Source organism: Bos indicus, chromosome 10 (assembly GCF_029378745.1).
Source record: "Bos indicus isolate NIAB-ARS_2022 breed Sahiwal x Tharparkar chromosome 10, NIAB-ARS_B.indTharparkar_mat_pri_1.0, whole genome shotgun sequence".
NCBI lineage: Eukaryota > Metazoa > Chordata > Mammalia > Artiodactyla > Bovidae > Bos > Bos indicus.
The window spans coordinates 71966060-71980407 of NC_091769.1; the positions used below are offsets into that span (position 1 = coordinate 71966060).

Consider the following 14348-nt stretch of genomic DNA (forward strand, 5'->3'; position numbering starts at 1 on the left):
AGTATTTTGTCAGTGTTGTCACCAATTCTACTTTTGCCCAGTGAGCTGGATATTTCACATAAATGCATATAAATAATAATAATATTAGTACTAGAACCTCAATTTTGATGACAATACTGGAAGGTAAAATAATAGAAAAATATTTATAATTTATATAAAGCTTAAAGAAGAAAATCTGAAAAATTATCATCAGTGCTAAGAATATATGAAAATTAATAAAACCTAAACAAAGTAGAAATGAAACAAGTAACTTTTTCTTATTTGGAATATTATATATCAAAATTAGAAAATACCCATGGTTGATTGTAGTATGCTAGGATTAGGTAGATTTTAATCTAATTAAAGATGGTTTGGGGTTCTCTGTAAGTATAAGTGTAAGTATAAGTGGATCCACTCGCACTGCCAAAATCTTGAAGATGTCCAAAATCTTGAAGATGACCAAAATCTTGAAGAGAGCTTTTCCTGGGCTGTCACTGATGGTGAATCTCTCAGTAAAGGGGCTACTTTGACATGGTACTAAAGTTTTGTAATTTGAGAATAGAGTTCATAGGAATTTACCATGTTTATTAATATTCTTTCCACATTATATTTCTACTTCTCCTTCCAGTCCATTGAGTCCCATTTGTTCATTTAGTTAACCATTCAATAAACAGTTTATGAGTATCTAGAATGTGCCAAGCATGTGGATGCCCCCACATAAAGCCCTTCCATCCTTTCCTTGTGGTTCATCCATTATCTCAACACAGATGAAGAATGTCTTTACCCATTTATCTTGTTTCTCTTCTCTTGTTAGCCTGAGGATTTATTGTCAAGTTCCCTTCTTTCCTCTCTTCTTTTCAAAACTGAGATTATCCTCTCTCCCATCCCAATCTAAGAAGTAAGCTGTCTTGTAATATTGAGCAAAGAGCTAGATAGTTATTGTCTACTAGCAGAGGTTCAGAGTCATTAGAGGGTCAGGTAGGAATGTTTTCTCTAACAGTGTTAAGTCAAAAATAATTACAAAACTTCACAGTGACACCATATTTTTGAAATTTCCATTATCGTCTCTGTGTTTTTTAATCACACACTTTCTAAAAGGTGAGCAGGGTGAATGCGCTTCATTAAACTACTTGTCTGATTAATTTATCTAACAAATATTTAATGCCTATTAGACATTGAGACACAGTTCAAGGCACTAGAAATAAAATGACCAAAATAGATAAAACCCCTGCTTCCAAATGGAGTTTACATTCTAGTGAGAGAAGACAGATAATAAGGACTAAATGAGTAAAAAACTAGTATGTCAGATGGTGATAAATGCTATGGAGAACAACACAGTGAAGGAAACAAGATTGTTGGTAGGCGCAGAGGAAGGGTTATTGCCTTTTTTGTAAGAATTGTTTGGAAATTATTTATTTAGGCAACATTTGAGCAGAGAACTGAGGAAGTAATGGGGCAAGCTCTTCAGGGATCAGCAAGAACAAAGACCTTAAGCAGGAGCATGCCTCTCATATTTTAAGAACAACAAGGAGGCTAGTCTGGCTGGAGCTGAGGAAATAAAGAGGAGAGAAAGAGATGAATACAGGAGTGGCGGGGTCGGGGAGTGGGGGGCAAACCATGTGAGACTGAAGAATGGTGTAAGAACTTTGGCTTTTACTTTCAGTGATATGAGGCCACTGGAAAACTTTGAGAGGAGGTGAAACAAGATGCCTTATGTTTTAAAGTGTTAATCACTCAGTCATGTCCGACTCTGTGACCTCATGGACTGTAGCCCGCCATGAAATTCTCCAGACAAGAATACTGGAGTGGGTAGCCATTCCTTTCTGCAGGTGATCATCCCAACCTAGGGATCAAACCCTGGTCTCCCACACTACAGACAGATTCTTTACTGCCTGAGCCACCAGAGAAGCAAAGGGATCTTTTTTTGGATAATAAATTAAGAATAGAGGATTTGAGGGGAAAGGTGAAAGCAGAGAGACCAGTTAGGTTCCAGAAACTTGGATGAGAGATGTTGATGGTTTGATACAGGACGCTATAGTGGAGGTAGTAAAAAGTAATCAAATTGTGGTAGTAGTTAGAAGGTGGGACCCATCTGGATTTGCTGATAGATTGAATTTGAAGTGTAGAAGAACAAAGTAGAGAATAATTCCAAGGAACTGGCCCAAGCAACTGAAGGAAAAGGAGCTGCTATTTGATGAGATAAGGAAGAGTATGGGAGGAATACATTTAGAAGGAAGAATCACAGTCTAATTTTAAGCACAGAAGGTTTGAATAATCTTTTGAACATCTGAGATAGATATGAGTCTATTTAATAGAGTCGCCTAGGTTGAAGATATAAATATGAGAATTGAAAGCAGAAGGATAGTACCAAGCTGAGGACTGGATGAATCACCAAGGGCATGGTTGTGGATGGGAAGGTAGGGTAGGTGTGTCACTTGGGTAGGTAGGTCCTGACTTTACTTGCTACTTGTAGGCAAAAAAAAAAAAAAAAAAAGCACCATTTGCCCTTTCCTTAGTTAATGATTTTTTTTTTTTTTTTCCTTAGTGGCACCCAAGAAACAAGCTCTTCTTGGTCAGGAATTTTTATCTGCTAATCATCACCCAAAACAGCTTTCCCCACTCTTAAATGCTCCAATTTTATGAATGCCTTGTATTTTGCACAAGGATTTAATGATTTCAGTTTCAGAATTTCATAGCATGTGTGGGAAAGGGAATTATTTTGCTTTTTCAGCATTCATATATTTGTTTCCATTCCATCTTTTATGCCAAATAGTTCTGTTGGGATCTTGACTATCTACTCTCTACTAAGTAAATCAGATAACAGTATACAAGCCTTCCAACTTATTTGAGTACAGATTTCCTGATAAAAAGAAATCTCTTCATTATTTCAGGTAAATAGTTAAAACCAGGTCATATTATACTAATAATATTATTAATAATATATATTAATAATATGACCTGATTTGTTTATTTTCTTCTCAGCTAGTTCTTTTTACTAGTATAACTCATAAGCACCATTTACTTTATGTATTTCTTTTTTGTATTTTTAAATTTTTTTTTAATTTATTTTTTAATTGAAGGATAATTGCTTTATAGAATTTTGTTGTTTTCTGTCAAACTTCAACATGAATCGGCCATAGGTATATATATTTCCCCTCCTTTTGGAGCCTCCCTCCTATCTCCCTCTCCATCCCACCCCTCTAGGTTGATACAGAGCCCCTGTTAAAGAGTTTCCTGAACCATATAGCAAATTCCCATTGGCTATCTATTTGTAAGTTTCCATGTTACTCTTTTCATTCATCTCACCCTCTCCTCCCCTCCCCCCATGTCCATAAGTCTATTCTCTATGTCTGTTTGCCCATTGCTGCCCTGTAAATAAGTTCTTCAGTATCATTCTTCTAGATTCCGTATATATGTGTTAGAATACAATATTTATCTTTCTTTTTCTGAGTCACTTCATTCTGTATAATAGGTTCTGTGTTCATCCACCTCATCAGAACAGACTCAAATGTGTTCCTTTTTATGGCTGAGTAGTATTCCATTGTGTATATATACCACAACTTTATCCATTCATCTGTCAATAGACATCTAGGTTGCTTCCATGTTCTAGCTATTGTAAATAGTGCTGCAGTGAACAATGGGATACATGTGTCTTTTTCAATTTTGGTTTCCTCAGGGTATATGCCTAGGAGTGGGATTGCTGAGTCATATGGTGGTTTTATTCCTAATTTTTAAAGGCATCTCCATACTGTCTTCTGTAGTGGCTATATCAGTTTACATTCCCACCAACAGGGCAAGAGTGTCCCCTTTTCTCCACACCCTCTTCCGCATTTATTGTTTGTAGACTTTTTGATGATGGCCATTCTGACTGGTTTGAGGAGATATCTCACTGTAGTTTTGAATTGCATTTCTCTAAAAATGAGCGATGTTGAGCATCTGTCTTTTCATGTGTTTGTTAGCCATCTGTATGTATTCTTCGGCGAAATGTCTGTTTAGGTCTTTTTTCCCACTTTTTGATTGGGTTGTTTGTTTTTCTGGTATTGAGTTGTATGAGCTGCTTGTATATTTTAGAAATTTATCCTTTGTCAGTTGTTTTATTTGCTGTCATTTTCTCCCATTCTGAGCGTTGTCTTGCTTATAGTTTCCTTTGCTGTGCAAAAGCTTTTACAATTAATCAGGTCCCACTTGTTTACTTTTGTTTTTATTTCCATTATTCTAGGAGGTGGGTCATGGAAGATCTTGCTTTGATTTAGGTCATTGAGTGTTCTGCCTATGTTTTCCTCTAAGAGTTTTATAGTTTCTGGCCTTACCTTTAGGTCATTAATCCATTTTGAGTTTATCTTTGTGTATGGTGTTAGGAAGTGTTCTAATATCATTCTTTTACATGTAGCTGTCCAGTTTTCCCAGCACCATTTATTGAAGAGGCTGTCTTTGCACCATTGTATATTCTTGCCTCCTTTGTCAAAAATAAGGTACCCACAGGTGCATGGGTTTATTTCTGGGCTTTCTATCTGTTTCATTGGTCTATATTTCTGTTTTTGTGCCAGTACCATACTGTCTTGATGACTGTAGCTTTGTAGTATAATCTGAAGTCAAGAAGGTTGATTCCTCCAGCTTCATTCTTCTTTCTCAAGACTTCTTTGGCTATTCGGGGTCTTTTGTGTTTCCATTTGAATTTTGAAAATTTTTTATGTAGTTCTGTGAAAAATGCCGTTGGTAATTTGATAGGGATTGCATTGAATCTGTAGATTGCATTTGGTAGTATAGTCATTTTCACAATATTGATTCTTCCTACACAGGAACATGGAATATCACTCCCATCTGTTTATGTCATCTTTGATTTCTTTCATCAGTGTCTTAAAATTTTCTGTATTGAGTTGTTTTCTCTCCTTAGGGAAATTTATTCCTAGATATTTAATTCTTTTTGTTGCAGTGGTGAATGGGATTGATTCCTTAATTTCTCTTTCTAATTTTTCATTGTTAGTATATAGAAATGCAAGTGATTTCTGTGTATTGATTTTGTATCCTGCAACTTTGCTAAATTCACTGATTAGCTCTACTAATTTTCTGATACTATCTTTAGGGTTTTCTATGGCAATGGCACCCCACTCCGGTACTCTTGCCTGGAAAATTCCATGGATGGAGGAGCCTGGTAGGCTGCAGTCCATGGGGTCACAAGGAGTTGGATATGACTGAGAGACTTCACTTTCACTTTTCACTTTCATGCATTGGAGAAGAAAATGGCATCCCACTCCAGTGTTCTTGCCTGGAGAATCCCAGGGGCAGGGGAGCCTGTTGGGCTGCCATCTATGGGGTCGCACAGAGTCAGACACAACTGAAGCAACTTAGCAGCAGCAGCAGCAGCATGTACAGTATCATGTCATCTGCAAGCAGTGAGAGCTTTACTTCTTCTTTTCTGAACTGGATTCCTTTTATTTCTTTTTCTTCTCTGATTGCTGTAGCTAGGACTTCCAGAACTATGCTGAATAATAGTGGTGAAAGTGGACACCCTTTCTTGTTCCTGATCTTAGGGGGAATGCTTTCAGTTTTTCACCATTGAGAATAATGTTTGCTGTAGGCTTATCATATATGGCCTTTACTATGTTGAGGTAGGTTTCTTCTATGCAAATTTTTTGAAGAGTTTTAATCATAAATGGGTGCGCTGAATTTTGTCAAAGGCTTTTTCTGCATCTATTCAGATGGTCATATGGTTTTCATCTTTCAGTTTGTTAATATGGTGTATCACATTGATTGATTTGCATATATTGAAGAATCCTTGCATCCCTGGAATGAACCCAACTTGATCATGGTGTATGAGCTTTTTGATGTGTTGCTGAATTCTGTTTGCTAAGATTTTGTTGAGGATTTTTGCATTTGTGTTTATCACTAATATTGGCCTGTAGTTTTCTTTTTTCATGTCTTTGTCTGGTTTTGGTATCGGGGTGATGATGGCCTCATAGAATGAGTTTGAAAGTGTTCCCTTCCTCTGCAATTTTTTTAAAGAGTTTTTTTGTTTTTGAAAAATTTTGAAAGAGTTTTACCATGTGGCTCAACTGGTAAAGAATCTACCTGCAATGTGGGAGACTTGGATTCGATCCCACTTCAGTATTCTGGCCTAGAGAATTCCATGGATGTCCATGGGCTCACAAAGAGTTGGACAAGATAATAGGTGGTATTAACTTTGGGCTTCCCTTGTGGCTCAGCTAGTAAAGAATCTACCTGCAATCTGGGAGATCTGGGTTCAATCCCTGGGTTGGGAAGATCCCCTGGAGAAAGGAAAGGCTACCCGCTCCAGTATTCTGGCCTGGAGAATTCCATGGACTGTATCAAAGAGTCAGACACAACTGAGAAACTCTCACTTTAGAAGGATAGGCATTATCTCTTCTCTAAATGTTTGATAGAGTTCTCCTGTGAAGTCATCTCGTACTGGGCTTTTGTGTTTTGGGAGATTTTTGATCACAGGCTTCAATTTCAGGGCTTGTAATTGGGTTGTTCATAATTTCTGTTTCTTCCTGGTTCACTCTTGGAAGATTGAACTTTTCTAAGAATCTGTCCATTTCTTCCAGGTTATCCATTTTATTGCCATATAGTTGTTCATAATAGTCTCTTATAATCCTTTGTACTTATGCATTGTCTGTTGTAACCTCTCCTTTTTCATTTCTAATTGTGTTGATTTGACTCTTCTCTCTTTTTTTCTTGATGAGTCTGGCTAACGGTTTGTCAATTTTGTTTATCTTCTCAAAGAACCAGCTTTAGTTTTATTAATCTTTACTATTGTTTCTTTCAGTTCTTTTTCATTTATTTCTGCTCAGATCTTTATGTTTCTTTCCTTCTACTAATCTTAGGGGGTTTTTTTCTTCTTCTTTTTCCAGTTGTTTGGGTGTAAAGTTAGGTTGTCTATTTGATGTTTTTCTTGATTCTTGAGGTATTGCTATAAACTTCCTTCTTAGAACTGCTTTTGCTGCATCCCATAGGTTTTGACCTGCCTCTTGAGAAATCTGTATGCAGGTCAGGAAGCAAAAGTTAGAACTGGACATGGAACAACAGACTGGTTCCAGATCGGGAAAGGAGTATGTCAAGGCTGTATATTGTCACCCTGCTTATTTAACTTATATGCAGAATACATCAGGAGAAATGCTGGGCTGGATGAAGCATAAGCTGGAATCAAGATTGCCGGGAGAAATATCAATAACCTCAGATATGCAGATGGCACCATCCTTATGGCAGAAAGTGAAGAAGAACTAAAGAGCCTCTTGATGAAAGTGATAGAGGAGAGTAAAAATGTAGGCCTAAAACTCAACATTCAGAAAACTAAGATCATGGCATCTGGTCCCATTACTTCATGGCAAATAGATGGGGAAACAGTGGAAACAGTGACAGACTTTATTTTTGGGGCTCAAAAATCATTTCAGATGGTGACTGAAGCCATGAAATTAAAATATGTTTGCTCCTTGGAAGAAAAGTTGTGATCAACCTAGCCAGCATATTAAAAAGCAGAGATATTACTTTGTCAACAAAGGTCCATCTTGTCAAACTATGGTTTTTCCAGTAGTCATGTGTGGATGTGAGAATTGGACTATAAAGACAGCTGAGTGCTGAAGAATTGATGATTTTGAACTGTGGTGTTGGAGAAGACTCTTGAGAGTCCCTTGGGCAGCAAGGAGATCAAACCAGTCCATCCTAAAGGAAATCAGTCCTAAAAATTCATTGGAAGGACTGATACTGAAGCTGAAACTCCAATACTTTGGCCACCTGATGCAAAGAACTGACTTACTAGAAAAGACCCTGATGCTGGGAAAGATTGAAGGCAGGAGGAGAAGGGAACGACAGAGGCTGAGATGGTTGATTGGCATCACTGACCCAATGGACATGAGTTTGAGTAAACTCCGGGAGTTGGTGATGAACAGGGAGGCCTGGCGTGATGCAGTCCATAGGGTCAGAACATGTATACCTGTGGTGGATTCATTTTGATATTTGGCAAAACTAATACAATTATGTAAAGTTTAAAAATAAAATTAAATTAAAAAAAAAAAAAAGAGTTGGACATGACTGAGTGACTGAACTGAACTGAACTGATAGGTTTTGAATTGTTGTCTTTTCATTGTCATTTGTCTCTAGAAATTCTTTGATTTTCCTTTTGATTTCTTCAGTAACCTGTTGGTTATTTAGAAACGTGTTGTTTAATCTCCATGTGTTTGTGTTTCTTATAGTTTTTTTCTTGTAATTGATATCTAGTCTCATAGCATTGTGGTCAGAGAAGATGCTTGATGTGATTTCAGTTTTCTTTAATTTACTGAGGTTTGATTTGTGACCCAAGATGTGGTCTATCCTGGAGAATGTTCCATGTGCACTTGAGAAGAAGGTGTACTCTTCTGCATTTGGATGGAATGTCCTGAAGATATCAGTGAGATCCATTTCATGTAATGTATCATTTAAGACTTGTGTTTCCTTATTAATTTTCTGTTTTGATGATCTTTCCATTGGTGTGGAGTGGGGTGGTAAAGTCTCCTACTATTATTGTGTTATTGTCAGTTTCTCCTTTATGTCTGTTAGTGTTTGTCTTATGTATTGAGGTGCTCCTATGTTGGGTGCATAGATATTTACAATTATGTCTTCCTCTTGGATTGATTCCTTATCATTATGTAGTGTCCTCCCTTATCTCTTGTAATCTTCTTTATTTTAGGGTCTATTTTGTCTGACATGAGGATTGCTACTCCAGCTTTCTTTTGCTTCCCATATGCATGGAATATATTTTTCCATCCTCTCACTTTCAGTCTATATGGGTCTTTAGGTCTGAAGTGGGTTTCTTGTAGACAGCATATATTTAGGTCTTGTTTTTGTATTCATTCAGCCAGTCTGTGTCTTTTGTTTGGAACATTTAGCTTATTTACATTTAAAGTAATTATTGATATATATGTTCCTATTGCCATTTTCTTAATTGTTTGGGGTTGATTTTGTAGATATTTTTTCTTCTCTTATATTTCTTGACTATAAAGTCCCTTTAACATTTGTTGTAAAGCTGGTTTGGTGGTACTGAATTCTCTTTAACTTTTGTTTGTCTGAAAAGCTTTTTATTTCTCCATTAATTTTGAATGAGATCCTTCCCAGGTACAGTAATCTTGGCTGTAGATTTTTCCCTTTCAGTACTTTAAATATATCCTGCCATTCCCTTCTGGCCTGCAGAGTTTCTGCTGAAAGATCAGCTGTTAAGCATATGGGGTTTCCCTTGTATGTTACCTGTTGCTTTTCCCTTGCTGCTTTTAATATTCTTTCTTTGTGTTTAGTCTTTGTTAGTTTGATTAGTGTGTGTCTTGGCATGTTTCTTCTTGGGTTTATCCTGTATGGTAATCTTTGTGCCTCTTGGACTTGATTAACTATTTCCTTTTCCATGTTGGGGAAATTTTCAACTATAATCTCTTAAAAAATGTTCTCATACCCTTTCTTTTTTTCTTCTTCTTCTGGGACCCCTGTAATTAGAATGTTGATATGTTTATATTGTCCCAGAGATCTCTGAGACTGTCCTCAGTTCTTTTCATTCTTCTTACTTTCTTTTCTTCAGAAGTTATTTCCACCATTTAATCTTCCAGCTCAGTGATTCATTCTTCTGCTTCAGATATTCTGCTATTGATTCCTTCTAGGGTATTTTTAATTTCAGTAATTGTGTTGTCTCTGTTTGTTTATTCTTTAATTCTTCTAGGTCTTTGTTAATTTATTCTTGCATTTTCTCCATTCTGTTTTCAAGGTTTTTAATCATCTTTACTATCATTATTCTGAGTTCTTTTTCAGGTAGTTTGCCTATTTCCTCTTCATTTATTTGGACTTCTGTGTTTCTAGTTTGTTCCTTCATTTGTGTAGTTTTTCTCTGCCTTTTCATTATTTTTTTTAACTTAATGTGTTTGAGGTCTCCTTTTTACAGGCTTAAAGGTTGAATTCTTTCTTCCTTTTGGTTTCTGCCCTCCTACGGTTGGTCCAGTGGTTTGTGTAAGCTTCATATAGGGTGAGATTTGTGCTGAGTTTTTGTTTGTTTGTTTGTTTTTCCTCTGATGGGCAAGGCTGACTGAGGTGGTAATCCTGTCTGCTGATGAATCAGTTCATTTCAGTTCAGCTGCTTAGTCATGTCTGATTCTTTGTAACCCCATGGACTGCAGCACGCCAGGCTTCCCTGTCCATCACCAACTCCTGGAGCTTACTCAAACTCATGTCCATCAGGTCAGTGATCCCATCCAACCATCTCATCCTGTCAGCCCCTTCTCCTTCTGCCTTCAGTCTTTCCCAGCATTAGGGTCTTTTCTAGTGAGTCAGTTCTTTGCATCAGGTGGCCAAAGTATTGGAGTTTCAGCTTCAGTATCAGTCCTTCCAATGAGTATTCAGGACTGATTTCCTTTAGGATGGACTGGTTGGATCTCCTTGGTGCCCAAGGGACTCTCAAGACTCTTCTCCAACACCACAGTTCAAAAGCATCAATTCTTCGGTGCTCAGCTTTCTTTATAGTCCAACTCTCATAACTGTACATGACTACTGGTAAAATGCTGATGATTGCATTTGTATTTTTGTTTTGTTTGTTGTTTAGACGAGGTGTCCTGCACAAGGTGCTGCTGGTGGTCGGGTGATGCGGGTCTTGTATTCAAGTGGTTTCCTTTGTGTGAGTTCTCACTATTTGATACTCCCTAGTTGTCTAGTCAAGGCTATGGTTTTTCCTGTGGTCATGTATGGATGTGAGAGTTGGACTGTGAAGAAGGCTGAGTGCCGAAGAATTGATGCTTTTGAACTGTGGTGTTGGAGAAGACTCTTGAGAGTCCCTTGGACTGCAAGGAGATCCAACCAGTCCATTCTGAAGATTAGCCCTGGGATTTCTTTGGAAGGAATGATGCTAAAGCTGAAACTCCAGTACTTTGGCCACCTCATACGAAGAGTTGACTCACTGGAAAAGACTCTGATGCTGGGAGGGATTGGGGGCAGGAGGAGAAGGGGACAACAGAGGATGAGATGGCTGGATGGCATCACCGACTCGATGGACATGAGTCTGGGAGAACTCCGGGAGTTGGTGATGGACAGGGAGGCCTGGTGTGCTGCGATTCATGGGGTCACAAAGAGTCGGACACGACTGAGCGACTGAACTGAACTGAACTGAACTGTGGGTTAGTTCCGCTAGCAAAGTAATGCTCAAAATTCTCCAAGCCAGGCTTCAACAGTACGTGAACTATGAACTTCCAGATTCAAGCTGGATTTGGAAAAGGCAGAGGAAACAGAAATCAAATTGCCAACATCTGTTGGATCATCAAAAAAGCTAGAGAGTTCCAGAAAAACATCTACTACTGCTTTATTGACTATGCCAAAGCCTTTGACTGTGTGGATCACAACAAACTGTGGAAAATTCTGGACATGGAACAATAGACTGGTTCCAAATAGGGAAAGGAGAACTTCAAGGCTGTATATTGTCACCCTGCTTATTTAACTTATGTCCAGAGTACATCATGATAAATGCTGGACTGGATGAAGCACAAGCTGGAATCAAGATTGCCAGGAGAAATATCAATAGCGTCAGATATGTAGATGGCACCACACTTATGGCAGAAAGTGAAGAAGAACTAAAGAGCCTCTTGATGAAAGTGAAAGAGGAGAGTGAAAAAGTTGGCTTAAAACTCAACATTCAGAAGACTAAGATCATGGCATCTGGTCCCATCACTTCATGGCAAATAGATGGGAAAACAATGGAAATTGTGACAGACTATTTTTGGGAGTTCCAAAATCACTGCAGATGGTGACTGCAGCCATGAAATTAAATGATGCTTGCTCCTTGGAAGAAAAGTCATGACTAACCTAGACAGCATATTAAAATCAGAGACATTACTTTGGCAACAAAGGTCCATCTAGTCAAAGCTCTGGTATTTCCAGTAGTCATGTATGGATGTGAGAGTTGGACTATAAGGAAAGCTAAGTGCTGAAGAATTGATGCTTTTGAAGTGTGGTGTTAGAGAAGACTCTTGAGAGTCCCTTGGACCGCAAGGATATCCAACCAGTCCATCCTAAAGGAAATCAGTCCTGAATATTCATTGGAAGGACTGATGCTTGAGCTGAAACTCCAATACTTTCACCACCTGATGTGAAGAGCTGACTCATTTGAAAAGACCCTGATGCTGGGAAAGGTTGAAGGCAGGAGGAGAAGGGGACGACAGAGGATGAGATGGTTGGATGTCATCACCGACTCAATGGACATGAGTTTGAGTAAACTCCAGGAGTTGGTGATGGACAGGGAAGCCTGGCCTGCTGCAGTCCTTGGGGTCACAATGAGTTGGACACAACTGAGTGACTGAACTGAACTGACCTGAGGGTTAGTTCTCTGGTAGTCTAGGATCTTGGAGTCAGTGCTCCCACTCCAAAGGCTCAGGGCTTGATCTATATCCTCTCACTAAACTGTAAATCATGTGCAGTACTGGGAACCTGTCTGGTTCACCACTATGATGTCTTTATCAAATGTGATATAACTCCCAGTGGCTCAGCTGGTAAAGAATCCACCACACCCATATCAAGAAATCCAAACAGGAAGAAGCTCAAGGTCAAGGAAACTCCCAGGTGCCATGGAAAGAACAGGAGTTTCTGAGGCAGGCTGGCCATGGTTCTCTTAAGAAACCTGAAGTGCTTTCCAAGATTTCTCGAGCCTCCACTTTCCAGTCCGTAAAATGGGGAGAAGCTAGTTGTGCCTGCAAAGCTCCTGGTGTCTGGTGTATTACTTAATGGTGGATTTAATCAGTTTATCATGATAAGCATTAATAACTACATGATCCATTGATATAAAGAAATTCAAGATAACTGAATTAGATTGACAGTTTAGTAACTTGCTTAATCTAAAACAAATTCATCTAGAGCATCATTTTACAAATTTGTAAAAAAAAACATGAAATGCTATTTCTTAAACATGATTTTAAAAAATGAATAATGTTACCTTTGCTTTTATTATCTTAAATTTATTTTTTCAATTAATCAAATAGGAATAATACATTAGCTTTAGTAGTACTGCTGCATTACCTAAATGATATTTGTAAATTGAGTTCTATCTATATTCTCTTTATGTTGGCATCCTGAAAGTAAATGTAAATATGCCCCACACTTAAAATATTACCCACAGAGAAAATCTTTGAGATTTTTATATTTTGCTTATTAAATTTGAGTAGAGAATTCTATATAACCATTATCATTTCAACTAATATTATTAGTAACTGAGCATGTAAAACTTTAAATTTTTATATAAACACACCATACTCATATAATACCACTAATAATTACCTATAATGTTTTGTTTCAGCTAACCTTCTGGGTTTTTTCTCACTTTTAGACCACAGCAATGAAAAAAATAATGTATTACAATATGCGCATAAAAACTGTTCAGAGGCATCTTAATGAAGATCTTGAAAAACTAAATGATCGAAAATGTAAATTACAGAAGTTGCCAGAAGAACGAATAAAATTATTCAACTTTTTGAAAAAAAATGTAAGATAATATCGTAAAATTTCAATAGCCATGTCTTAAGAAAACTGGCAGATGGCATTATCTTTTAAATTTTATATATATATGTATAGAATTATACATATACATTAGTACCAAGTTTCAAGTAAGTTTGCCCTGAAAATGTTTTGATTCTAGGTACTTAACTTGGCTTCATTCTGTGCTTAGAAGTCTGCAATTTAAAAAGGGTATAGGCTTATTAATTTACAGAATTTTAAAAATACTGGGTAATTCAATATGATTCACTGAGTTATAGAGATCTGTGAGACTTATTTCACTGCATTTTTATTAGATACCAGCAGGCTGTGCTCAAAATTCATTTTTTGTTTAAAGAGCTAAAATATTCCTTCACTAACACTATTAAGGTATACAACATGGTGGGAACTTTATAACAAGCTATACTTTAGTAGTTATATGTTCCTTTATTATTTAGAATAAATTGAATTTCCTTTACTAAAAGTGGACTCTGAAAAATGAAGAATTACCTCAAAACAGAATTTTGTATGTATCAGAATTTATTGTATTTAAAAAGTATGGGAAAATAATGGTGTATTTAAACAATAGTGTTACGAAAATAGTCACACTACTTGGGAGTAGGAGAATTGAGTCCTTACTTTATACTTTACCAAAAGCTAATATAATGGGGAAAAATAATTAAATGTAAAAATAAAATCATAAAAAGGCAGAGAATATATAGATTAATATATTTGACTGATCTCAGTCTGCCAAATAAGAAAAATACTATAAACTCTAGAAAAACACTATAAATCATGAAGGACAGAATTAAGATTTGATTTTAAAAAGTGCTTTTGTACTAAAAAGCATCATTAATGAAAATAAATAATAAATGACAATCTGAAAAATT

The 14348-nt window shown here is 37.0% G+C and overlaps 1 protein-coding gene across 2 annotated transcripts in view; it reads left to right on the forward strand.

The window, feature by feature from the left end:
- Positions 1-14348, forward strand: part of LRRC9 (leucine rich repeat containing 9) — a 121731-nt gene that overhangs the window by 18706 nt on the left and 88677 nt on the right. For both annotated transcript variants that reach the window (XM_070797686.1, XM_019969005.2), the window contains exon 8: positions 13313-13468. In XM_070797686.1, coding sequence (XP_070653787.1) covers positions 13313-13468 — 156 coding nt within the window. The remainder of the gene's footprint in view (positions 1-13312; positions 13469-14348) is intronic.